General features: G+C 37.3%; 6 protein-coding genes and 3 long non-coding RNA genes across 14 annotated transcripts in view; 6 read left to right on the top strand and 3 right to left on the bottom strand.

The window, feature by feature from the left end:
• Positions 1-1,222: 1,222 nt before the first annotated feature.
• Positions 1,223-7,587, top strand: drn (zinc finger AN1-type doctor no). 3 transcript variants are annotated; one of them, XM_089868580.1, is made up of 6 exons: positions 1,223-1,369; positions 1,831-2,064; positions 2,940-3,169; positions 5,274-5,548; positions 5,621-5,792; positions 5,963-7,587. In XM_089868580.1, the coding sequence occupies exons 3-6, from the start codon at positions 2,992-2,994 to the stop codon at positions 6,109-6,111; spliced, it is 774 nt and encodes a 257-aa protein (XP_089724706.1). In that variant the 5' UTR covers positions 1,223-1,369; positions 1,831-2,064; positions 2,940-2,991; the 3' UTR covers positions 6,112-7,587. The 3 variants fall into 3 exon arrangements, with proteins under 3 accessions (XP_089724706.1, XP_089724707.1, XP_089724708.1); XM_089868581.1 differs by lacking the exon at positions 1,831-2,064 and having other exon boundaries at positions 1,228-1,369; XM_089868582.1 differs by lacking the exons at positions 1,223-1,369; positions 1,831-2,064 and adding an exon at positions 2,162-2,309.
• LOC149692718 (uncharacterized) lies at positions 3,176-4,926 on the top strand. The gene is made up of 2 exons (XR_016382852.1): positions 3,176-3,702; positions 3,839-4,926. It is a non-coding gene; the product is annotated as an uncharacterized LOC149692718 (long non-coding RNA).
• Positions 7,588-7,814: 227 nt separating the features above from the next.
• Positions 7,815-10,934, top strand: LOC149692716 (uncharacterized). Of its 2 annotated transcripts, none has more exons than XM_089868574.1 (6): positions 7,815-7,972; positions 8,046-8,288; positions 8,357-8,579; positions 9,225-9,482; positions 9,548-10,639; positions 10,779-10,934. In XM_089868574.1, the coding sequence occupies exons 1-6, from the start codon at positions 7,970-7,972 to the stop codon at positions 10,787-10,789; spliced, it is 1,830 nt and encodes a 609-aa protein (XP_089724700.1). In that variant the 5' UTR covers positions 7,815-7,969; the 3' UTR covers positions 10,790-10,934. The 2 variants fall into 2 exon arrangements, with proteins under 2 accessions (XP_089724700.1, XP_089724699.1); XM_089868573.1 differs by having other exon boundaries at positions 10,725-10,934.
• The window catches only part of LOC149692707 (uncharacterized), a 58,429-nt gene continuing 41,535 nt past the window's right edge, over positions 8,609-25,502 (bottom strand). Inside the window, exon 2 of the long non-coding RNA XR_016382855.1 lies at positions 8,609-8,766. This is a non-coding gene — a long non-coding RNA (uncharacterized LOC149692707). The remainder of the gene's footprint in view (positions 8,767-25,502) is intronic.
• Positions 11,657-13,867, top strand: RpL4 (ribosomal protein L4). The gene is made up of 6 exons (XM_089868578.1): positions 11,657-11,815; positions 12,157-12,580; positions 12,774-13,185; positions 13,264-13,347; positions 13,422-13,581; positions 13,655-13,867. The coding sequence occupies exons 1-6, from the start codon at positions 11,813-11,815 to the stop codon at positions 13,805-13,807; spliced, it is 1,236 nt and encodes a 411-aa protein (XP_089724704.1). The 5' UTR covers positions 11,657-11,812; the 3' UTR covers positions 13,808-13,867.
• Positions 13,756-14,529, bottom strand: LOC149692714 (uncharacterized). Its single transcript, XR_016382854.1, has 2 exons — positions 14,336-14,529; positions 13,756-14,058 (listed from the first exon to the last, which is right to left on the bottom strand). It is a non-coding gene; the product is annotated as an uncharacterized LOC149692714 (long non-coding RNA).
• On the top strand, positions 14,234-16,974 carry Hibch (3-hydroxyisobutyryl-CoA hydrolase). Its single transcript, XM_089868579.1, has 10 exons — positions 14,234-14,304; positions 14,386-14,419; positions 14,524-14,673; positions 14,754-14,838; positions 14,921-14,995; positions 15,085-15,137; positions 15,202-15,426; positions 16,039-16,281; positions 16,379-16,517; positions 16,575-16,974. Exons 1-10 carry the CDS (start codon positions 14,264-14,266, stop codon positions 16,694-16,696), a joined length of 1,167 nt encoding a protein of 388 aa, XP_089724705.1. The 5' UTR covers positions 14,234-14,263; the 3' UTR covers positions 16,697-16,974.
• On the bottom strand, positions 17,240-19,521 carry LOC149692712 (uncharacterized). 2 transcript variants are annotated; one of them, XM_089868577.1, is made up of 3 exons: positions 19,210-19,521; positions 18,857-19,134; positions 17,240-18,765 (listed from the first exon to the last, which is right to left on the bottom strand). In XM_089868577.1, the coding sequence occupies exons 2-3, from the start codon at positions 18,885-18,887 to the stop codon at positions 17,342-17,344; spliced, it is 1,455 nt and encodes a 484-aa protein (XP_089724703.1). In that variant the 5' UTR covers positions 18,888-19,134; positions 19,210-19,521; the 3' UTR covers positions 17,240-17,341. The 2 variants fall into 2 exon arrangements, with proteins under 2 accessions (XP_089724703.1, XP_089724702.1); XM_089868576.1 differs by having other exon boundaries at positions 18,857-19,253.
• The window catches only part of LOC149692710 (ras-specific guanine nucleotide-releasing factor 2-like), a 31,369-nt gene continuing 27,701 nt past the window's right edge, over positions 21,835-25,502 (top strand). For both annotated transcript variants that reach the window (XM_089868568.1, XM_089868567.1), the window contains exons 1-2: positions 21,835-23,411; positions 24,205-24,473. In XM_089868568.1, coding sequence (XP_089724694.1) covers positions 23,348-23,411; positions 24,205-24,473 — 333 coding nt within the window. In that variant the 5' untranslated portion in view covers positions 21,835-23,347. The remainder of the gene's footprint in view (positions 23,412-24,204; positions 24,474-25,502) is intronic.

Raw genomic sequence — 25,502 nt, 5'->3', positions numbered from 1 at the left:
TTCATTGATAACTTATCAAGAAAAACAGGATAAATCATCATTTTTCAAAACACATATACTTTCTCTCACCCAATTTTTTAATTTGCTAAGCCTATTTAATAAAATATAAATCAACTTAAATAAAGTTTTTTTTTAACCATTTTAAAATGATTTCACATTTACAACAAGATATTCTTAACCCCAAACCTTTAACGACTTTTGTCCTGGGGTACCATTGAACAAAAATCTCTCCGAAACTAGATAGTCAGTAGGCCTATGATCCCCACTGTTTTTAGTTTCACCACAAAACTTTCAAAGCTATGGTGAAACTAATATATTCGTACCTAATGTAGTAAAGTGGTAAATCCGTTGACGTTGCTCTGTCTTACGCAATGTTTATCGGGACACTTAACCATCTTGTTAGGGTTTAAAAAACATTTAAGAAAGGGGGAGGTGGTTGAGTTTCCTCGAGAGACTGGAGGCTGTGCAACTTCTTGACTGTTGCGGGCAAGGTACCAATTTTTCTGAATCCCTCAGTTTTTGACTGGCGAGGACATTGGCAAGGAGAGAAGAGAATCTACGCAACCAACTTTCTATCGTAATCAAAGAAGGTTCTTTCTTTAGAAATTTCTTCTCTATCTCTCTGGTGTTATTATTTTGGAACTTTTCAAATTGCGTAACAAAGTTACTGAAGATGCAACTTTCAAATTCATACGTTTTGAGTGATTTTTTAAAAAAAGGAACCCAAAGTAAATATTCAAGGGATTTTCCGGGAAGGTTTGGGTAACTAAAGTTATGATCTTACCGAGTATTTAGTATAATTGGATGGGGACAATTTGCTCTATCATAGTGTCAAAGGATTTGTTTAGAAATTATGACCTTCCAAAGTTGGGTTTAGATGAAATTAGGCCAATTTCGAATCAAAATACGTCACAAAATTTGCTATAAACAGGTGCGATTGATAGATACGTATTGAATAAATAGTGTAGATGACATTAAGCGCGTCATTGAAAGGTATATACGCAGGCGGAGGGGTCTGGCACTCGCTATTTGTTTATTCACGAATTTAAACTCTTTACGTAACCATGACGAATGTCCGACCCCTCGAGATAATCATGAGAATATGCAAAGATCCCTTTAAAACACGAAACGTGCTAAGAAAAAAATATCTTATCCCACACGTGGCCTTCGTACTGTGCCGTCACGTGACTATGACAAGCGGATTCCCCCCATGCTTGATAATTACAGCTGGAAAGGCCTGTTCCAGAGAGAAGTCGTCTCCGCTTTGTACGAGCCGGGTTTCGAAAAAGTGACTGTTAGAAGAACGCGATATTTCTAATAACAGCGAAGGTGACAAACAAAAGCCGTTTTTGAGAAGTTTCAACAGAAGGTAACCCATTAAAGATCCTGTTTGCAACCCGTGTTATTTTCTCATAGAATCTAATACATTCAATTCAAAGAGCTGTCGCTTCCCCGTAGAAAAAGTTTCCAGTGTAAAATTTTATTACTAAGGATTATTTTTACAACTTTCATTCCGCTAATCGCTTTTATTTATTGTGATGATTAAACCTTCCTAAGGCGCGCGTACGTCATTAGCTAATTTTTGTCAAATTACCCTAATCGAATAACAGGCGGTAATGTTCTTCACACTTCCACATGTATTTGTGACAAATTCTCCTTGTTTCTGTCGCAACGAGCTGCAATCCATTTAAATATATGTTTAGTTTATGGATTAGGCTTAGAGTCTAAAGATCTTTAATTTGTTTTGTGTTTTTATTTTATTTTAAAGCTGACTAATTTATCACAATTTTTAGCGTGATTAATTCTCTGATTTTCATTCCACTCTCCCAGAAGTACTTTATAATCCGAGGTCAGTCATTTCCGCGAAAATACCGTGGTTGGCCAATCAGGGGTGGCCTTTTAAAACACGTGATTGAACTGAACGCGAAATTGTTAGTGACGTAGGTTGTTTCCTCACTCCTCAGAGTCGTCATTATAGTTCGCGCGACTCGGAAGGGCAGTGTACCTATTCTTTGGTTGGGCATCTAGTGGAGGTGCTTTGTTTAACTTCCGTGGCCATTTGAGGTTAGATACGTTTAATTATTACATCTCTTAATTAAAATAAGGCTGTTACGATCCATTAGGAACCCATATTTTAGCCTATTTCGGGCCTAATTACACTTAAAATTGCTTAGAAATTGATAGAGGGGGGTTTGACGCCATCTTGTCTTGTTCGCTGGTGGCTACAGTGTACAGCCTACGGTATTCGGGGAGAGATTCGCTAAGCCAGGAGGTTCGAGCCATCTAATTTAATACTTAACGTAACCAAGGTCATAAACCTAACCTTTCTAACTTATTTTTAATTATAGTTAGTTCTTAGTTAATCTGGGTTTGAGGAAAGATCCATAGTTTTGGGGTTTGAAGTGTTTTTTAGGGTTAGCTATCGTCTAGGAAACACTAGCGTTCCTAGAAAAAAGTCCCATCATACGTTTAGGCCTACGTTATTTTTTTAGGAAGAAAACCCTTCCCCATTGAATCTTATCGTCTACGCGTTTTCTTCCAAGGCTGAGTTTTAAAGTTAGGCATATTTTGCTTTCAAAGAGTTTATATTTATTCTTTTTTAAGTAATATAGCTAAAATAGTGTATATTATGTTATAAGTATTGAGAAATATTATTCCTTATGTGGGTAAAAATAGCTTAGTCATAAGCCTAATTGATCTGTTTTTCCTTTGTATGCCAAAATAGACCATTTTCGATATTAAGTTCTTCTTTAAGCATTTTCTAATGATCAATGCACTTTTAATTGCCATTAAGCCTTTTTTCAAACACTTGCTATTAAGTACATTTTTATCTCTAAACCAACACTTTATGAGGTTTCCAAATGATTAAAAATATGATAGACCCATTTTTTTTTGTTTCAATGATGGCTGTGAAATGTTTCTTTTTAATTTCTTTCCAGGCCTTGTTATAATTTGAACCAAATCTTTGAGTAATTGAGCTTCATTATTTCAATGGAGCGAGACACTAATCAGATGTCCCAGAGTGCTGCAGCTTTATGCCGCTCAGGATGTGGTTTTTATGGTAGTCCTGCCACTGATGGCTTGTGCTCAAAGTGCTACAAAGATGCCCTAAAACGAAAACAAGCTGCACCTAACGGGTCATTACCAGGCAGAAGTAGCAGTCCAAGTAGTAAGCTACAAGCTTAACTTTTTTTCTCAGTTTCCTATACTTGTCAGTGGACTTGCACTGAGAGTTGCTAAGCCTAAATTTGTTTTAAGCCTTATTATTGATGCACTTTTTAAGATAGTTAAGCCTTATTATTGATGCTCGGTTTAAGATTGTTAGGCCTAATTATTGATGCTCTGTTTAAGATAGTTAAGCCATGGTTAAGCCTAATTATTGATGCTCTGTTTAAGATAGTTAAGTCTAGTTATTTGTGCTCTGTGTAAGGTAGTTAAGTCTAGTTATTGGTGCTCTGTGTAAGGTAGTTAAGCCTAGTTATTGATGCTCTGTGTAAGGTAGTTAAGTCTAGTTATTGGTGCTCTGTGTAAGGTAGTTAAGTCTAGTTATTGGTGCTCTGTGTAAGGTAGTTAAGTCTAGTTATTGGTGCTCTGTGTAAGGTAGTTAAGCCTAGTTATTGATGCTCTGTGTAAGGTAGTTAAGCCTAGTTATTGATGCTCTGTGTAAGGTAGTTAAGCCTAGTTATTGATGCTCTGTGTAAGGTAGTTAAGTCTAGTTATTGGTGCTCTGTGTAAGGTAGTTAAGTCTAGTTATTGATGCTCTGTGTAAGGTAGTTAAGTCTAGTTATTGGTGCTCTGTGTAAGGTAGTTAAGCCTAGTTATTGATGCTCTGTGTAAGGTAGTTAAGCCTAGTTATTGATGCTCTGTTTAAGGTAGTTAAGCCTAGTTATTGATGCTCTGTTTAAGGTAGTTAAGTCTAGTTATTGGTGCTCTGTGTAAGGTAGTTAAGCCTAGTTATTGATGCTCTGTGTAAGGTAGTTAAGCCTAGTTATTGATGCTCTGTGTAAGGTAGTTAAGCCTAGTTATTGATGCTCTGTGTAAGGTAGTTAAGCCTAGTTATTGATGCTCTGTGTAAGGTAGTTAAGCCTAGTTATTGATGCTCTGTGTAAGGTAGTTAAGCCTAGTTATTGATGCTCTGTGTAAGGTAGTTAAGCCTAGTTATTGATGCTCTGTGTAAGGTAGTTAAGCCTAGTTATTGATGCTCTGTGTAAGGTAGTTAAGCCTAGTTATTGATGCTCTGTGTAAGGTAGTTAAGCCTAGTTATTGATGCTCTGTGTAAGGTAGTTAAGCCTAGTTATTGATGCTCTGTTTAAGGTAGTTAAGCCTAGTTATTGATGCTCTGTTTAAGGTAGTTAAGCCTAGTTATTGATGCTCTGTTTAAGGTAGTTAAGCCTAGTTATTGATGCTCTGTTTAAGGTAGTTAAGCCTAGTTATTGGTGCTCTGTTTAAGATAGTTAAGCCTAGTTATTGATGCTCTGTGTAAGGTAGTTAAGCATAGTTGTTGGTGCTCTGTGTAAGGTAGTTAAGCCTAGTTGTTGGTGCTCTGTGTGTGTGTAAGGTAGTTAAGCCTAGTTGTTGGTGCTCTGCAATGAGATAGAATATATATATAAACCTAGAGTCACAACGTGGGATCTCGAGATCGACGATTCGCGATACACTTTTTGTCGAGCATGAATCTTTATCAAATACGGGTGGCGCCACCTATTAATCACTTGAAGAACTTTTTTATTACCGTCTGCTGTCAAAATAGTTTTTTAAACGTGTTAAATAAATAAGCAAGTTAAATAATAAAAACTGTAGTCCTTTTTAATCTACTAAATAGATGAAATAAAAATCATAACGATGTTTCTGATTGAAAATAAGCGAGTAAAAGTTGTAATTAGTTCCGCTAGAGGCTCACAGGTGGCGCTGTCATGTTTTGATAAACTTGCTTGATAAAAACAATGTGTATCGCGGTAAGCCGATTTGAATTGGAACTCTATCTATCTCATTGGTGCTCTGTGTGTGTAAGGTAGTTAAGCCTAGTTGTTGGTGCTCTGTGTAAGGTAGTTAAGCCTAGTTGTTGGTGCTCTGTGTGTGTAAGGTAGTTAAGCCTAGTTGTTGGTGCTCTGTGTGTGTAAGATATGTTAGGTTTATTTAATAATGTAAATGAATTTATATAAGACTTGAACTGTTAAGTCTAACTTATTTCAAGCAACTTTATGATAAATATGAGAGATTTCTAGCTTGAAAGTGTTTTATTTTCTGAGTGAATTTTTTAATGATTTTGTTAGGACCCAAGGAAGAATCAGCTTCCGCGACTAGCCATCCTTCAGAAAACTTTGGATGGAATGAGAAATTAGCTGATCTAGGATCATTTCGCTGCGCTACGTCATCCGGTGGATCCTTGAGTGAAACTTCTTTGGCAGCCTCAACAGTAACCTCAGTGGCTGTAGCTTCCTCCTCATCCAGCCTAGCCTCTTCACCAGCCGAGAGCGCCTTAACTACAGCCTCGCCTACAGTTCCAGCCGCTGTAGCTATTCAAAGTCCAGAAGCTGCAAAAGTGGAGGTATAAAAGAAGAAGCCTATTCTATTTTCCACAATTGCTTTCAAGTCTTAATTGAGTTACTCGCGATATTAGGGTTGCACTAGCCAGGAAGGTACGAATGAGAGTGTATCAGGAAGTTCAGGAACGGATAATCCCACCGCTTCACCTGATCCCAATGAACAGGCGGATGAAACGCAACAAAAAGACCAAAAGCAAAAGAAAAAGAATCGGTGTTTAGTTTGTCGCAAAAAAGTTGGATTAACGGGTAAGGACCTAATTTTAAATACCCCCACTTAACCCTAATTCATTTTTTGAACGCGTCACTTCACTTTTCAGCCACAATTTAATAATAAAAAAAAGGTTCCTAATTAGGCCTATAATATATTAATTACATTTAATTAATTCTCTTCTTTTGGGGGGGGAAATTTTTCACAGGCTTCGAGTGTCGTTGCGGGGGTTTATTCTGTAGCATTCACAGATACTCTAATGAACATAATTGCACGTTTGATTACAAAGAACTGGGTGCTCAAGAAATTCGAAAAAATAATCCTCTTGTTGTTGGTGAAAAAATTCAGAAAATATGAAATGGGTTTAGCCTCCTTTAAAAAAACAAAAACAAAAACAGTAGTTTATATATAAAAAAAAAACAGCGGTAAAAATTGAAACCAGAGACAGTGTGCTTGCTTATTGTGAGGGAAAAGAAACCTATAAACAATATAAAAAAAAGTAAAAAAACTTTTGGTGGTCTTTTACCCACAAACAAAAACAAAAACAAAATTCTCCTGCTCTGGTTTTTAAATCTGATAATTATTTTTTTTTTTTTGGTATGGGCAAGGAGATTTGTCAAAAAAAAAAATGATTTTTTTCTGGTGTTTTTTCTTTTGAGGGAAGAAACAATTTTTCAATCACACCCCGGTTTAAATGGATATTATTAAACCAAACAACGTCCCCCCCCCCTTTTTTTTTTAAAGAAAAAGAGAAAAAAAAATACCCTTAGTTTTTTGGTTATTGAAAAATTAAAATTAGTAAATTACCCTAGATATAAAATTGAATAAAAATTAATTAAGATTAAAGAGGGGAGAATCCCCCCACCCCCTTATATTTAAAACTATGGACATTGAAATAAGAAAATTTCATAAAATAAAATTAAATCCACAAAATTAAAACATTATTTCTTGAAATTCCTGATCCTGAAAATTTTCTCAAATTTAATTAAAATTTGGGAGTTCTTTTAAATTAAATTTAATTCACTTTTTTTTTCTTTTTCTTTTGAGATAGGTTTTATTTTATTTTTCAGCCGTCGTATTTCCATTTTCTTTCAGTGTTTTTTTTTTTTTTTTCTTGTTTGTTCCTATTACAGAAAAAGAAACAAACAAACAAACAAAACGCGTGAATTACTGAATTAGCTCTTAAAAATAAATATTCAGGATTATACATAGGCTCTAATTAATAATTATAATTAAATAAATATGAATTTATTAAAAAAAATTATAGTTTAACCATTTTTTGGTTAAATAAAATTGTGATTTTTTGTCTTTAATTTGAAGTAACTATGCACATTTCTGCTAAATAAATAAATAAATGAATTTAGGCGTTTAAAAATCTTTATTATTTTTTAATTATTATTACAGGTTGTTTTTTTTTTTTTTTTTTTTCTTAATTATTTTAAATTTACAACTTGAGAAAAAAAGAAAACAATAGGGTAGGGTTTAGTAAACGAAATTTGAAATTTCAGCAAATCGGATAGTTTTTCTCTCCTCGTTAATGGAAAATTGTAATCCACCAAAAAAATCATAAACCATTTTATATAGATTGTTTTTACAAAATATTAAATGAAAAAGGGTGAAAATATGAGAAAATATTTAACTAAAATTAAAAATATCCGCAATACTTTATTATAATATAGCGATATAATTTACATTATTATTATTATTATTATTATTTTAAACCAATGAATTTTAAAAGGACATAAAACTTCAGTGAATAGATGAAAAATAAAAATTGCATGAATGTATAATATTTCTTGTTGTAAAAATAAAAGAAAGAAATGATTTGCCAAATTAAGCCCAATCTCAATTAAATACATCACTATTAGCCACTTAATTTTGCAAATAACGCGATTTTAGGCCTAAACAGATGACTCAGAATGACGTAATTTAGTCTCCTTTCCTGTCAGCCAATCATAGAAGCTGACGTCCGCAATGTTTTGTTCTATTTGGACCAATGAGCAATAGGAAATAGTCTCCTTTCCTGTCAGCCAATCATAGAAGCTGACGTCCGCAATGTTTTGTTCTATTTGGACCAATGAGAAATAGAAAAACAATTAGGCTTAGCTGCGACATGAGACACTCAGTCTTTGTTTTGATTTCGATGGGATAGGATCCTTGTGGATGTCTTTCGACGGTCGTTTCTTTATTATTATATTTAATACGAGTCTTATTTATGGTAATATTGTTAAATTTAAGGCTAATTACGTTTCTTTAAATCTAAACGGCTTGTAATTTTAAAAATCGCGCAGTTTGAGGTAAAAATGTCGCAAGATGATGTGGCCCCCCTGGAAGGCTCGAGTGAAGCCATTCATAGCAACCTGGAAAACGTGGAATCTGTCCAAGATGGTGATGGTGAAGGAACATCGATGTGTCATTCCTTTTCCGATGTCGCTGAACTTAGGGAATCGGGAGAATGGGCGATAATTGGCTGCAAATGCACCTGTCCTTCTATGACCTCTTCAATGATGACATCATCCTCAATGACAGCTAGTGTAAGTGATATGCCAATTAGGCATATACCTCTTTAATATCACGCCAAATATCTTGGTTATTAATGCAGGGAAATGGAGAGAAACATATCTGTACTTGCAAAACGTCTTCCAGTATTAACACAGATTGTTCCAGCAATTGTTCAAGTAGTGATGTGGCTGTCATTAATGAATCTGATCCCGAGGACACATTAAATGATTTAGATGGGATTCCACGTATTTCAGATCTTAACTTATTAAATGACAAATCAGTCATATCTTCACTGACAACGGATGAAAACCCTTCATTAAACTGTAAATTAATTTTTAATTCCATTTAATCACAGGGTTCATACAAACCTGGAAAACCTGGAAAAATCAGGGAAATAAATAGTTGACAAAAACCTCAGGGAAATTTAGAATTTTTAGTAAAATTCAGGGAAATCGGGGAAATTTGCGTCAAACAGGGGCCGAGTAATTAAGCAAAATGTTCGTGAACATTCTCTCCATAGGATTAACATTACACTGTACTTTGCAGGCCCCTAACTCTGTGTCTACTAGAGATACGGGGATGTCCTTTGAGTATGTTATAGTCCAATTTGTCCCCTATCCAACCATACTAAGAACTTAGGGCTACGACAAACAGGGGCCGAGTAATTAAGCAAAATGTTCGTAACCATACCCTCCATAGGATTAACATTACACTATACTTTGGAGGCTCATAACCCTGGTTCTACTAGAGATACGGGGATGCCCTTTGATAATGTTATAGTCCAATTTGCCCCCCCCCTCCTTCGTTAACATTTGCTCCATATGATACTCCATATACGGGAAAAACCTGGAAAATTCAGGGAAGTATATGGGAATTAAAAAACCTGGAAATCTCAGGGAAATTTGTTTTCCAAAAGTTGTATGAACCCTGAATCAGTAAGTATTTTGTTAAATTGAGAATTTTTTTAGCCAAAAGTTTGTCAAGAAAGTCGAGTAGACTGAGGTTGCGTTTGAAAAAATCTGTTTCTAACAAAGAAGTTGCTTTGGGTGAAAAATTAAGCGCAGATAATTCAATTAAAAGGGGGGATCATAAAAAAATTGGCAAGAAATCTTCTTCAAAAAATGTATTTATCACCAACAAAGAATTTCTGACAATTGAAAGAAACACTTTGATTACAATTATTGTGGGCTTGATGATTGTTTTCTTTGTCTTGGCCCTTTTATCTTGTAAGGTTCTTCATCTTCATTTATTTTAATTTTTAAGAATTATTTTTAAAAGATCTATTTAACAGGTTTAATTTTAACTTTTCTTTCGTCAAAATCTGTTGAGAAAATTGAACCAAAGCCCAAAGCTTCCTTATTATTCTCTCAAATTGATGATTTGGAAAAAGAGTTCTTGGAATGTATGAAATCAAAGGGGAAAGAAATCTCAGGCAACAATCACCACCAGGATTGCGTGAAAAATTTGAATTTTTGGAAAAACTCCTTGGCTGAGTTACTTTCAAATGAGAATGAAAGAATCAAAAATTTGATTGAAAAATTGGAAGAAATTGATGATAATTCTAAATCAAATTCTGAATCTAAACCATTGATTTTACAAAGTTCATCCACTGAAGAACCAGTTCAATCTGAATCCGAACAAAGTTCATCCACTAAAGAAACAGTTCAGAGTGATCAAGAAAATCTACAAACTCTGAAAAATCAAATGGAAGAGTTGGAAAATTTATACAATTTGGAAAAAAGTGAATCTCTCAAATGGAAGAAGCTTTTCGAAGAGAGAAATGAGATGAACCATAAAGGAAAACCCATTCCTTTTGAAGAAAACATTGAAACTGTCGAGGAAGTTGTTGAGGGAAACATGGAGGACACAGATCAAGAAACAATTGAAGACACTGATCAGGAAACTGAACAGAATGGCTATAACTTTTTACCCGATTATGATTATGATTCCTTATGGAAAGGAATAAAAGAAACTGCCGAAAACTTAAACCCTCATCTTGAAAAATTTGGTAAAAAACTCTCCAAAGTTGTCAAAGACAATCTTAATGGCGCCAAACAATTGGGCGACAAGTTAAGAAAGAAATTAGCCAGAAGAACCCAAAAACTGGCCAAAAAATTGGAGAAATTGAGGAAAGCTTGGAATGAAGATGATAATAATAATTATTATTGTGATTCTGAAGATTGCCGAGAAACTGATGACAATAAGAATGATCAACTACATAAGTTAAGGGATAAAGCCAGGTGGTACACAAACCGCTTAAAAAACCTTAAGGACTCTCGTTTTTTATCTGATGACGATGAACCGTCGTCTGAATTTGATCAAAGTGAATCAAACTGGGTTTTTAAAAGAGCAAAAGGGAGACAGGAGAAACAACACAAGTCTAGTGAGTCTTCTTCCAAGTTCTTCTTAACTGATTAAATAATCAAATTAAACCTGTTTAAATCTTGTTTCTTTTCTTTTTAATCTAGATAATAACTGACTCGAAAAATAATCTCTCGAATTATTTATTTTCTTTTTCTTAGGAAAGGGATGAAAAACATCCTGAACCAAAAAAACAATTAAAACCTTGTTTTATTTTAGATTCTTTTTTTTAGTATTTTATCAAAGTACATTTTTTTGTAATGCTTTCTTAGAAAACTTAAATAAGTTTTGTAAATAAAATCTGATTTTTAAAATGATTCTTCTCGTTTAATTTGAATCCACCTTATTCCCTTTTGCGGGAAGTTAGGCTAAAGTTAGGCTTAGCTCGGGATTCATGGGGATGAGTAACGGAAGAAATTGGTCTGTCGTCCGCTACAGTACATATTTTTGGCTTTTGTAGCAGACGACAGACGAATTTCTTCCCGTTATTCAGTATTCACCCCATGATTCCCGAGCTAAGCCTAACTTCCGGGGAAAGGGAATAAGGTGGATTAAAGGTGAAATTCATAAACGTCGGACGCTACGCAATTTAGTACAGGCAAAGGCAGGGCGTCGTGCGCAAAAGGCAGAAGTTTGCGCACGACGCCCTGCCTTTGCCTGTACTAAATTGCGTTGCGTCCGACGTTTATGAATTCCACCTTAAAATTTTAATATGAATGATATTCTATCATCATTTTAAAATTCCCGCCTTATGGACTTATCCAATGAAATTTGACTAGAAATATCGCACTCCTGGCGGTGAAACGTCAAATCCGACCATGTGATTATTTTGAATAGAAAATTTTGTTTTAAATTTTATAATTAAATCATGATTAATTATAGTTATAATTTACATATTATATAAATATCGTTCGATTTTAATTGGGATTATTTTACCACGTTACCCTGGCGGATTACTTGTAGACCTTTTCGTTTAAGAAATGACAGCCTTTGAGTCTTGTTTTTCTAAGAAATATATCTTTTAACCAGCGAAAGTCTGCGGGTCAGCAGCTCCCGTCTTATATCGAAACAGTCTATAGAGTTCCTCGTGTATGTTGTACTACTTTTGCGTCTTACTCCTCCGCCATTTTAGGTGCTAGAGCCGAGATAGTAACACGTGGCTGGTTGCGGCTTAGTACGGATTTAATCGCTTAAAATGGTGAGTTTAATGTAAATTAATTAACTGAAATTAAGTATTTTTATTGCCTGCCTAATACTAGACAAATTAAAGCCTTAAATATTATTAAATTCGCCCTAAAATGACGAATATGTAGGCGTAAGTTCGTTTGTAAGCCTTGGTTGGTAGACAAACCGGGAAGGACCGAGTTTCATATTTAATTAAAGTTAATTATGGCAATAAGCGTTTAAATGATGAATTTGTTAGAGCATTGGGCAATGAATATTCATTGTGATTACAAATTCTAACTCTTCTTACGAAAAAGCGGCGTTAACTTCGCTTATGGCTGGGTCTAAATTAATTGTAATTAATTTTAATTCTAGTCATTAGCAGCCGCCAGGCCGTTAATTACGGTCTATTCCGACAAGAATGAACCATCGGGAGCTACGGTTAAGCTTCCCGTCGTCTTTAAGGCGCCAATTAGGCCTGATGTAGTGAACTTTGTTCACAACAATATGGCTAAGAACCGTCGCCATCCTTACGCCGTTTCCAAGGAAGCTGGACATCAAACTTCAGCCGAATCCTGGGGAACTGGTCGTGCCGTAGCCCGTATTCCCAGAGTTCGGGGTGGAGGAACCCACCGTTCTGGTCAGGGAGCTTTTGGTAACATGTGCAGAGGTGGACGTATGTTTGCTCCGACTAAAACCTGGAGAAGATGGCATAGAAAGATCAACATCAAGCAGAGACGTTACGCCATCTGCTCGGCTATTGCCGCTAGTGGAATTCCAGGATTGGTCATGTCCAAAGGTATTTTAACAGAAATTTTATTGTAAAGTTAGGCGTACATTCATATGATGAATTAGTTAGAGCATTGGGCAATGAATCTTCATTCTGATTACAAATTCTAACTCTGAAGAATGTATTCTTAGGTTTTTAATTTAATTTACTATTAATTTAGTTTAAAAGTCATTAATTAATAACAAGGTTTTATTGGAATCAGGTCACGTTATTGATGGAATCCCCGAAGTACCTTTGGTGGTCAGTGACAAGGTACAAGATTTGACCAAGACCAAACAAGCTGTCCAATTCTTGAAAAAGATCAAGGCATGGGCTGATATCCTTAAAGTTTATAAATCTAAACGTTTCCGCGCTGGAAAAGGAAAAATGAGAAACAGGAGAAGAATCCAACGTTTAGGACCCATTATTTGTTATCATAAGGATAATGGACTAACGAGGGCTTTTAGAAACATCCCTGGAATTGAATTGTTGAATGTCAACAAACTGAATCTGTTGAGGTTGGCGCCTGGAGGACATGTTGGAAGATTCGTCATTTGGACTGAATCTGCTTTCAGAAAGTTAGATGCCATTTATGGTACTTGGAAACATCCTTCCAGGACCAAGAAAGACTTCAAGTACATGAATGAGCCGGTTGCATTTATCCTACCTCCTTGCAACTGTCTTTAACAACAATTTTGTTTAATCCATTACAGTTTGCCAATGCCCAAAATGGCTAATACTGATTTGGCTAGGTTGTTGAAGAGTGACGAACTTCGTCGCGTTTTTAGACCATCAACGTAATACAAATGACCTTGAAATGGTCAATAACAAACGCATCTAATCCCTAACTAACTTAACTATTCTATTTTAGGCGTAAGGTTGTTAGAAAGAGTGTTAAGAAGAATCCATTGAAGAATATTCGCGTTATGTTACGTTTGAACCCCTTCGCTGCTGTCCTCAAGAGGAAGGCCACTTTAGCCAGCATCAGGGGCAAGAAAACGCGCGAGATCAAGAGGCTCAAGAGAGAAGGGGTTAGAATAATGATTTTCTGTTGTTGCATCTAACTCGGATCGGAAATTGAATATTAAACGCATTTTTATTTAGGCTAAGAACGTTCCCGAATTGAAGAAACATCCTCGTTCGGTTAGAGCCAAGAAACACCATAAGAAACCCAAGAAGGCTGGATCTGCCGCTACCGCTCCCAAGCCTAAAGCTGCCCCCAAAGCAGCGCCTGCCGCCCCTAAGGCTAAGAAATAAACACTGAAGATTGTGTAAAATTATGGGAAAAATAAATAAAAATGGTTATTTGCAAAGGAATTAGTGTTTTTATTTAATTTAAATCGATAAAAATGAAAGAAATTAAATGTTGAGATATCGTCAATAAGAGTTGTCCGTGACATTGTCACTAGTCAGCGGGTCTGAGGCGTAATGACCTCTAAACGCCTTTCACTCTGCTGCCAAGTAACTCTGACAAATTGCGCCTATTTATTTCGATCTCGCATCATCATCTGGAAAGTTGGCGTTGTTGCAATCGGGTAAATCTTATTTAGTTTTAATTGTCTAATTTAATTGTAGTTAAAATAAGGCTTAATATCATTAAGAGTTAAAATAAATATTAAATTAGTTTGTTTTCTGTATTTATCGTGATTTGTGACAATTTACGTATTAGTCATGCTTCTCTTATTACAGGATTGGTAGTAATAATTTTTTACAATGAAAATGCTTTCAAGTACGGCGAAATCGATATTAAAGAGGTAGAAATTAAGTTTAATTTAGATTAAATACCGTATTCATCGTTGTCAATGCTAAGCCTAAATGTTTTCTCTTCTTCTCAGATCAACTTTGGGGCAAGTTAGATGTTTCCTTGTGGTTGGTTGCATTTAATTGTGGCTTGATTTAAATTAAACTAAATCTAACCCTGTTTCGAATTCGAATTAATTGGAGATTTGAATATTAATTACAATTAATCGCAGCGAATGATGTCGTCGGCGGAAACGTCATCATCATCTGATGAAGTTATTTTAACTAAAGTGGATAGTAAAGGGATTATTACGCTGAATCGGCCAAAAACATTAAACGCTCTTAATTTGTCAATGATTAATAAGATCTATCCTCAATTGAAAGTTCGTATATTGATTAATTAATCTTAATTTAATTAATGTAATTAATTTAATTTAATCGGAATTAAATTTAATTTAATTAGAAATGGCATAATGATGATAATATGAGCATGGTCATTATTAAAGGAGCTGGAGATAAGGCCTTTTGCGCTGGAGGCGACGTCAGAGGTAATTTAATTGAGATTAACTTAATTATGATTAACTTAATTATAATTAATTTAAATGGTAAATTAAATTATATTTCAATTAGCTGTGGCGGAAGATAAGGGAGGTCCTCTTTCCAAAGACTTTTTTTGGCATGAATACAGACTTAATAATTTAATAGGTATAAAATAGACATAATTTAACTTATTTTTAAATATAGACATAATTAGACCTATTTTAAAATTAATTAATATATATTTTAATATGTAGGAACATTGGCGGTTCCTTACATTGCAATAATGGATGGTATCACTATGGGTGGTGTATGTTTAAAAATTAAAATGATTAATAATTATATAGTTAATTCTAATTTAGGATTAATTTTAGGGTGTTGGATTATCCGTTCATGGTTTGTTTCGTGTGGCGACAGAAAGAACCGTCTTTGCCATGCCTGAAACAGCCATTGGGTTTTTCCCTGATGTGGGGGGAAGTTACTTTTTGCCTAGATTACCGGGGAAATTAGGGAATTATTTGGCTCTAACTGGGTTTAGACTAACTGGCAGAGATGTTTGGAGGGCAAGAATTGCCACACATTTTGTCACCAGCGCCCAGGTCAATTAAATTTAACCCTATTTTCATAGTTATTAATATGGATAAAGAATGCGCGTGAGGAAATTTGTTTTCACGCTATAGGATCGGCAACTCCCTATCTTGAATGACAGCTTATTCTGTATATACTCTGTTACAACATCGGTTGTCAGCACGCGCAAAGCTAGGTCTCTATGGAACGTAGCTTTGCGCGTGCTGACAAGAGACAAAAAACTTCAGGATCTTCAGGATTTAAAATATCCGCGAGTTTTTTTAGCTCGAGTGCACGGACCTCTAGGCCTTAGTTTCAAATACGTGTAGTAGGCTGTAGGCAATTTCAAACGTATTTTAAACTAAGGCCTAGAGGTCCGTGCACTCGAGCTAAAAAACCTCGCGGATATTTTAAATCCTGAAGATCCTGAAGTTTTTAGTCTCTTGACAGCACGTACAAAGCTACGTTACATAGAGACTTCGCTTTACGCGTGCTGACAACCGATGTTGTAACAGAGTATATACAGAATAAGCTGTCGTTCGAGATAGGGAGTTGCCTATCCTATAGCGTGAAAACAAATTTCCGCACGCGCATTCTTTATCCATGGTTATTAACTTAAGTTAAAATTCAAATTTAACTAATAGTTGAAGCACATGGAACAAGATCTTTTGAATTTGAAGAAACCTACTCAGTCAGATATTGATAATGTTTTGTCAAAACATCATGAACAAGCCGAGTCCGAGTTTCATACAGAGTTTGCTCTCAAACATGTTAAGGGAAAAATTAATAACTTATTTGATGCCAAAACAGTCGAGGAAGTTTACTTTAAATTGAAGTTAGATGGATCTGAATGGGCCAATAAACAAGCGGCAATTTTGAATAAAATGGTAAGCCTTTGCGCAAATTGTGAGTAGATAGGAGTGGGCGTGGCTACAACAACAACAAAGCAACAAGCTTCAACGTAATTTTATAATAATTTTTAAGTCTCCAAGCTCACTAAAGGTAACATTGCGCCAATTACAATATGGAAGCGCCATACCTTTAGAAGATTGCCTTCAAATGGAGTACAGATTGGCTCAAAGGTTCATGAAAGAACATGATTTCTATGAAGGAGTTCGTGCGGGTAAGTTGGAAGAGGAAGGTAAAGGATTGAATTACTTCATTTGAACGTGTTTCGCAGTCCTAATCGACAAAAGTGGCCAACCTAAATGGTCTCCAGCTACTTTGGAAGATGTATCGGAGGACTTGGTGGAATCGTACTTTAAGCCTTTGCCGAAAAATGAAGAGTTGAAACTGTTGTAAAGAAAGAAGGGTGTTAATTGAATGCAAAGCGTGACAATGTAAATAATTAACTTGAAAAGGTTGCTCTCTTAGCATCCGTTTTTATCCGTTAGAAGTTTACTTATAGGGAAGAATGTTTTGAGGGTTAAAAATAAACAAAAGTAACCGAGTCGCCAAAATAGAACTTGTATTTACTAGTTGAATTTATAGTCAGCTTTTTGTTAGATATTTTAAAATAAAGGGAAAAAAGTACAAAAATCAATATTAAAACTGAATAAAAGATATTTATAAGCTTAAAACTCCTCATTTATTTGAAACTATTAGGCCTTTGTGGCCCTACCTTAGGCTTACTTGTGTTTTGTTATGCGTTTGAAAAGTTCGCGCCAAAACTCGCTTCCTATATTTTGTGACTTCGCCGCCTGTGGGGCGACGACGTTCTCGCGGGTAAATGCGGACGCCGGTGGACACGCGGAAACGCTTCGTGATTCATCTGTGGTAAAGTTTAGGCTTAGGTCAGCTTTAATTAGTTATTACTTACAACATATTTTACTTAATAAGCTTTATTCAAAAAAGGTTACATGTTAAAATTGATTAAAATGTGGTTAATATAAGTTATATTTGAGAATATTGGACTATATATGTCCTGGTAAGAGAAAAGAGGCATGTTTAACACTTGGCCGCTGGGCAGCATTTGCACGAATCTCCGCATTCACATTTCTTGCTTGGATCTTTAGCGGCTGGACAGCATTTGCAGTCGTTTCCGCATTGGCAATCTTTGCTGCAACATACTTTTTCGCTGGTTGAACAATCACATTTGTCGCATTTGCATCCAGATCTCTTGCAAACCAAAGATGTTTCGCATTTGCAGTGGGTGCACTTGCAAGCCGATTTTTGACAGCAATTGGCGGCCGAACAGCAAGCGCAGGATTCTCCGCATTGGCATTTCTTGCTTGGATCTTTAGCGGCTGGGCAGCATTTGCAGTCGTTTCCGCATTGGCAATCTTTGCTGCAACATACTTTATTTCCGCTCGTTGGACATTCGCATTTATCGCATTTGCATCCCGATCGCTTGCAAGTCAAAGATGTTTCGCATTTGCAGTGGGTACACTTGCAAGGTGATTTTTGACAGCAATCGGCGGCCGAACAGCAAGCGCAGGATTCTCCGCATTGGCATTTCTTGCTTGGATCTTTAGCGGCTGGACAACATTTGCAATCGTTTCCGCATTGGCAGTCTTTACCGCAACACTCTTTCTTCTTGCTTATTGGACATTCGCATTTATCGCATTTACATCCCGATTGCTGGCAAGCCAAAGATGTTTCGCATTTGCAATAGGTGCAGGTGCAAGATGATTTCTGGCAATCTGAGGCGGAACAGCAGGCACAGTTCTCGCATTTGCAGCTGGACTTATCCTTGGATCCACAACATTTGCAGTCTTGGCATTGGCAACCGGCTCCGCATGCTGTAGATTTCTGGCAGTTTGAGGCGGAACAGCAGGCGCAGTTCTCGCATTTGCAGCTGGACTTATCCTTTGCCCCGCAACATTGGCAATCCTGGCAATCGCAACCGGCTCCGCAAGCTGAACATTGTTGGCAATCTGAGGCGGAACAGCAGGCGCAGTTTTCGCATTTGCAACTGGACTTATCCTTGGCTCCGCAACATTGGCAATCCTGGCATTGGCAACCGGCTCCGCATGCTGAACATTGCTGGCAGTCTGAGGCCGAACAGCAGGCGCAGTCCTGGCATTTGCAACTGGATTTATCCTTGGCTCCGCAACATTGGCAATCTTGGCATTGGCAACCGGCTCCGCATGCTGAACATTGCTGGCAGTCTGAGGCCGAACAGCAGGCGCAGTCCTGGCATTTGCAACTGGCTTTATCCTTGGCCCCGCAACATTGGCAATCCAGGCAAATGCAACCGGCTCCGCAAGAGTTGATTTTACAAGGAGCGGCATCGCAACAAGAGCATTCTTGGCATTGACAAGCTGACTCGCTAGTTGCTGGGCAGCAACGGCAATCGATGCAAGTGCAACTGGATCCACAATCGCATTTCTTCGGAGATGGGTCAGTAGCCTTTTTTCCACAACATCCTCCTAGAAAATGGGATATGGGAAGCAAATGGTTAGAAGTTAAAGCTTCTAACAAAAAAATTGCAAAGTTATTTATATTTTTTTGCTAACTTACCGGCGTTAGACTTGGTAGCGGCGTTTTCCATCTTAGTCGTGTATAGTTGTTTATAGTAGACTCGTAGAGGTACTAAATTGTACAAGTTTAGAAGTTGTTTATTTAGTTCTGGAGCACATGCTTCTCTTTGAGGCGAGCACCTCCTTTTATCCCAATCTGGAACGCCTCCTAAACGGGTGCCGCGTGCAAATTTGAGTTCCGAGCGCAAAAGATTGAACCAATCAGAGGTCTCCTTTAGTTTAGTGTCGCGTGCAAAATCGCGAACCGAGTGCAAAATTCTAGAATAATCCGAAACGTTGATAAATTACAAAGCGAAAGCTGTCAACAATTTTTTCTATTGGTTCGAGATTAACCTTATCAAATTTCAAAGCAATATTATTGCCAACTCCGTACTTTAGAAATATGGCGCCACCACATTCCGAGTAAAAGTGGATCAATATTAGATTACAAAACTTGAAATTAAGGTTAGGCTTATTGTTCAATTCAACGGTTTATTTTCGTGATAAGATTATTTAATTGGCTTTATTTCCTATTGTTAAAAACAATCTCGTGCTTAAAGGGATACGTTTAGATAAGCGACGTAATTAATAATTAACTTTGCCGCAGTTCTAGGAATTAGTTAACCTTAATAGGTCTTGGTTAAAATAATTAACCATTGGGTAAGATGGGCAGTTGCCCAGGGAACGTATCTAGGGACCCCACAAACATATTGAAACCATAGACTTTAATCAATTAATTTTCCTTTGATTTATTTTGGGGGTGCAACGTTTATAGTGGGGCCCGGGCCCACCTTGAAAGTGCTAAGTACATTAACGTCCCGTAATTATAGACTATTAATCGATGATCGTTCGTGTCCCCTCTATCGGCAAACCCAGGAATTAGGCGCCCATCTATTAGCGTCTGTCCCAATGTCCCCCCCACTCGTGGTCCCGTCCGTCTATCCAGAGAGAGAGAGGATATAGTGATGACTTTACTATAGTGACTTAAAGTGATGGTAACACACCCTAAATCACCCTTAGTTGTATAATAATAATAGTAATAGGCAAATGATACGAGTCACCCTCCCTTTGGTCAGTCAATTAAGGAGGATGGTGTCTTTTAATCCCTGGCGACGATGCTTGAAAGAGCCCTCTTGTCGTCACGATGTCATCCAAGCGGCCTAAGGGGGAGGGACCCCTGATCTCCCGCCATCCGTGACATTACGCGCCAAAAAGGAAGGAAGGAAAGGCTAAATTTCATCAGCCTCATTTGCGTAATCCATGGACTGACTTCAGATCCTTGTTAAAATAGCCTAATTCCACCACTTTATCCGTCCAATCTAGTCTTTACCAACCATTCTTTCTTTTTTATAATTAGGCTTAAGTTTCAATCCCTTCTTTCCCCCGTCTCTCTCCCTCTGAGGAAAGACCAACTGAATTATATGATTGGTGAGGGCATAGAAATTGATTGGGTATGACTTACGAAACAAATTTTGGGGGGTCTCTTATGCAAAGGAGTAATTTTCTAAATATCGATTATGCACCCAGCGGTTGTAACTCGTTTTACTGATGGAGTAAAGACCAAGACGACAAAAGGGTTGGAACGTCATCATCGTCGTGTTTACGAAATTACTCTCCTCTCTCTTCACCCCCCCCCCTCCATACCCTCAAAGGTGTAATGTACTTAAAGTTAAAGGGAAACTGAAGTTCATTTTATTGTCAAATACTTGTGTGGTCGAAAGTGGCGTGGATAGGTAGATTTTTTTTAAATGAGAGTTAATTTAAGGGTAATTATTACCGTTTGTAATTAACGTTTAGTGTTAATTGAAAATACCATATTTATTAGTGATTATAAAGTAGGGGTATTTAGGTGGATTTAGTCTTTTTAAAATAGATAAAATGCACCGGCGCTATCTCTCTCTCTCTCTCCCGCAATATCAAATCAATATTTTTGAGTTGTAAACAAGTAGTTCGCCGTGTCTAGTTTTATTTTCTATAGTTTAAGAAGGTCGACTATTCGGTCTAAAAAGACGATAAAAAAGGGAGCTAGTCTTTCCTCATACACCTGTTGCCATCAGCGGACAAACTCGATTTTTCTTCCAAACCACATTTTCCCGCTTCACGTCACAATCAATCCTATAAGATTATAGCCAGTCTCGAAGATTCTTAAAGGAGCAGCTCAAAAGATGCAACAGATTTCTCCGCGGGTGACCATTTATTCCAAGTCGATTATCTCAAGTCCTAATTAAGTTAATTCCACGTATTTGGTACCATGGCGTAGAGGAAAATTTGAGCTATCATGTCCTAAAAGGATATCCCTGTTAGGTGTCGTTAAACTGTATTTATAACGACCCAAAGTTAGGCGAGTAGAGATGAAATTAAATTAATTATTTTTCCCATTCAAATCTTATACGCATTTATGTAAGTAAGCATTTAGTATCGCGCGCCTTTTGTTGCAAATATAATATAATGTATACGATGATGTTCAATTAGGCTCGCTTAGAACTAGAATTGCGGCAAGAGAGTATAGAGAGGGGGGATGGAATATTGCCGGGCCAGTTGCCATTTGTAGCGCGTGCTTACAAAGAGAGGTTGGGGGTGTAGAGGAGATGGTATTGGATGCCTGGGCGGTTTCCATGGTAACCGCGCGACAGCGTTTTCGGGGTTGAAAGGACAGGATGCTTTTAGAGAGGAAGATGCTGTATCGGAGATCATCACCGTCCCCTCCCCCCATCCCCAACTCTCTCTCTCTCTCTCCTCTTGGCCTTCGATTTAGGAAGAGACGAGACTTGACTTTTTAAAAAAGGACCTTACAAATTTGTTCCTGTATGGTTTTGCATTTCACGGATAAAATTAAATTAAAGGGATGCTGACCTACCACCCCCTCGCACCACCCCCCTTTCTTCAGCATCTTTAGAATTGACCCTAACACGTACGTCTATTCGGAGAAATTTGACTAAGTCTTAAGATGTTAAGAGAGTGGCGGTTGAATGTAAAATTCGGAAAATTTGATAAGTATAGGTCTTGGAATTGTCTGGGAATTTTATAATAGACCTTGAAGTAGTTCGGGAATTTGATAATAGGTCTATAATAGGCCAGTTAAGAGTACTTTATCAATCTAATATTATTATTATATTCCGTGTTATTTTAGTTAAGCCTAATCCATTTTCTGTCCTTTCCCTTGCTCGGTTTCCTTATTCAAGATTCCTTTTTTGAAAAGAATCTGGGTAAAAAGGGTTTCCTTTCCATGCAATCTCTCTCTTAACCTTCTGGGCATAGATTGAGAAAGCCGAGGATCCAAAGGAAGCGGAAAAGGGAGGCTGAGGATGAGGAGGAAAAAGCATCGTCAAAATATTTCTCTCTTTCTCTCTCTCTCTATCTCCCTGCATGGCGCGTTCAGCTTCAGATGGGATTTTTCTAGGAAATAAACCAGGAAAATGGATAAGGAAAACTAGCTCTTTACATCGTTCGTAAAAATGGCGCCAAAGACAAAGGCGGGACGCGTACCGTGCCCAAACTTCTACTATACTTTCTTATACACCTATAGTTATCATCCGTTGTACCCTCCTTTAGGGTACTCCTAAGTATACGCCTACAAATTAAGTTTAAGAATGTCTTACTTAATGGAAAAATCAATTCGTATATAGTCAATAAATTGCCTTAAAGACTTCGGATGGCGGATGTATAACGTAAAGTAGTCCTCCCATTGCTGGTACAGACTCGGAGAGACGGGGGGAAGGAATATGGGTATCAAAGAAAAGTCTTTTGTTAAAAATGTTGTCGCGATATGACTTAACCTGATTTGAAATAACCTTGTTTCCAAGAACGGAATTATGGTTCCTTTGAATAATATCGAGCCGTAAGCGGGACCGGTGGGTGGGGGGACCAAGAATGAGAAATATATAAAGAAAGGCTACCTCAACTTGTCTTTGAAGTTTACGGTAGGTTTCTATCAATCCAAAAGACTTTTATTTAAGGCTATGTCGTAGAAAATTTGTACGTCTTCTCCAATTACTCCGTCACATTTATCTACAATACCTGCCATCCCTTTTGGCTTCCGGATTATCGCGTTAGGTGCAGTGTCCAAAAGCGAGTTATCTTTTACCATCGCCATTAACAAACGTATCTTTCAGAGTCGCTCAATCTTTTCAAATAGGAAAATATTACGAGGCTTTTGAATCCTTTTTGGAAGCTAGAAAATCAGGGGATGGAGATGGGATCGAGAAGGATCTTTCCGGGGAGCTCTCCGGAAAACGTCAGCATCAGGTAGTCGTCCCTTTCCCGCCTTAACTTGGTAGCGCTCTCTTCAAAAAGGGACCCCTGACCACCATCGCTACTACTACTACTACCCCCTCCCCTCAAACTCGGTTCAAATAGACCGAGAAAATGAAGCCCCCGTAATTTGGCCCTTTAAATGTGCTGAACTTTCAGTTAAAACTATAAAGGAGCTTGAAACCGCACGAAGTGTTTACCTGGAGGAACTGAACTAAACCACTTTAACAACCTTCCTCTAATGTCACTGATATCAACGGTCAAGTTGGGTCAAATTCGTTATCAAATTGGACCACGCATTAAGAGTAAGCGAACCACTTTCTCAAATATATATGTAAAATAATCCAAAAAGAATTGAACCATTCCTAAGACATCTTGACGTCATCTTTTAAGTACTAACGCTAATTTTAATCCCTCCATAGAAAAAGGAAGATTAGTTTAAAGTGGATTCATTTATCCGTCTATGGAATTGAGAGATAGGGAGAGAGAAAAGAGAGAGGGAGAAAGAGAGAGGGAGAGAGAGAGAGAGAGAAGAGTGTGCGTGGTCGAGTTCGTGACGCTACAGGTAGATTTAGGGGTAGGGAGGGAGGGGTTGGAGTGTGTGTTGGGGCTAGTCGGCCCCCTCGCTTTGCGGAGCAGTCGCCTTTAGGTTTCGCGGGGCAGCGGCGGGCTAGTGAGAGCGAGCGACGGGAGCCCCGAAATGCGACTATCAAAGAAGGGTTTAGGCCTAGCGCCCCTTAGCCGCCTTCTTCTCCTCAAGTCGGATTGCCGCTTCTTCTACCCATTGACAACCGTGTACGAACATGACGACGCGCTCAAACAGGGATTATTATTAACAAATAAACAAACAAACTTAAAGGACCACCCCTAAAAAAAAAATACAAAAAAAACAATTGAACAATCAAACAATCAAGAGCCGGAATTTTTAAATATTTTACTGTTATTATATTTGTTTTTTGTTGCAATTTTCGGCAACGTAACTTTTCTCGAATTGAACTCTTTTAAATATCTTCTTTTTTCGACGGTAGATTATATTATTTGTTTAATTATATAGTTTATGGTAACGGTGTTTAATTACGATTTACTTTGTTTAATTAGGTATGCAGCGGAGTATAAGATTACAAGAGGGTCAGCTGTTGTTTTTGGCGGAGAAGGCGACGAACGACACGGCGGGGTTGCGCGGTTACCTGTGCAAACGCACCTCGGACAACAGCAAATGGCAACTGCGATGGTTCCTCCTGTACCAGAACCTCCTCTTCTACTTTGAGAACGATTCCATGCCCCGACCATCCGGCGTCATCTTTCTAGAAGGATGCTATTGCGAACGAAATATCACACCCAGCACTGGAAAATGCAACCAGTCTCAGGTAAATACAAAGACACTCTTATAACAATTAAACAACCGCGACATAATTGCGCTTAAGATAAGAATAAGGTTCTAAATGGACTAGCATCTAGTGCCAAAATAGTATCGATACAATTGGAGACTGACTGCGGGGTTTAACAGTCTTCACTGCGAAATGAGATTTATCGATTCGTAGTGAATGCCCCCTCGACTAACTGACGTATTAACGTACATTACGTCTCGTATTCACGCTTAATTACTTATTTAATTAATCCAATGTTAACTATATTTAATTCTTAATTCCATCATAGCTTTACGGTTCAAATAATTTATTTCGTGACAATATAGGTCTAGTCCTTTTGTTAAATAAACAAGGAAAATAATTAAGGCTTGGCTCTAGCTATTGCTCTTTTATTGTTGTTAGAACCGTCGAGTTTTATCACCACCAACCAGCAATTAAATTAGACCTAATTGCCTAGTTATATATTTATTATAATTAGAAGGAAAAGAATATATAGCGGAAGTCATAAACCAACCAGTTAATTTCTTTGACGGTTGCCAAAAAAAAATAACACAAGTTTTACCGCCATCAAATTTAATTTATAAAACCAGAAAAAAGGTTAAACGAATTTTTTTTCCGGGCCGTGATTTTTGTGACAGGATCAACTGGTACAAAATCCATTTCGCGTTCGATAAAAAAAATGTTCTTTTAATGCCATGGATGATGCCTACGATGTAACCAGTAGTAGTTTCTCATACAGGGTGTTCAAAGAAATGGTTATTAAAGGACCGACGTACAGTGGGATGGTACAGTTTTATGGGAAATAAATTTTGAGTCGAAAATGCAACTTCTACATGACATTTCGCCCTTTCTTGTAGTACCCTGTATATCCTTTACGTTTGATTGGCGATAAGGTGATATGTGAATAAATATACTATACTGGGTACTTAGTTTTTATCCTCCTTGGTTCTTCTATTCCGAAAGATTCCCTCTAAATTCGATTTTTTTTTTTTTGGCGCGCTCTTGGAAGTCATTGAAATTGACGCGTGT

This window comes from Phalangium opilio, unplaced genomic scaffold (genome assembly GCF_054372755.1).
Source record: "Phalangium opilio isolate 3A_F unplaced genomic scaffold, DU_Popi_V2 ptg000024l_1, whole genome shotgun sequence".
Taxonomy (NCBI): domain Eukaryota; kingdom Metazoa; phylum Arthropoda; class Arachnida; order Opiliones; family Phalangiidae; genus Phalangium; species Phalangium opilio.
This window is presented reverse-complemented; position numbering and strand designations above follow the sequence as displayed.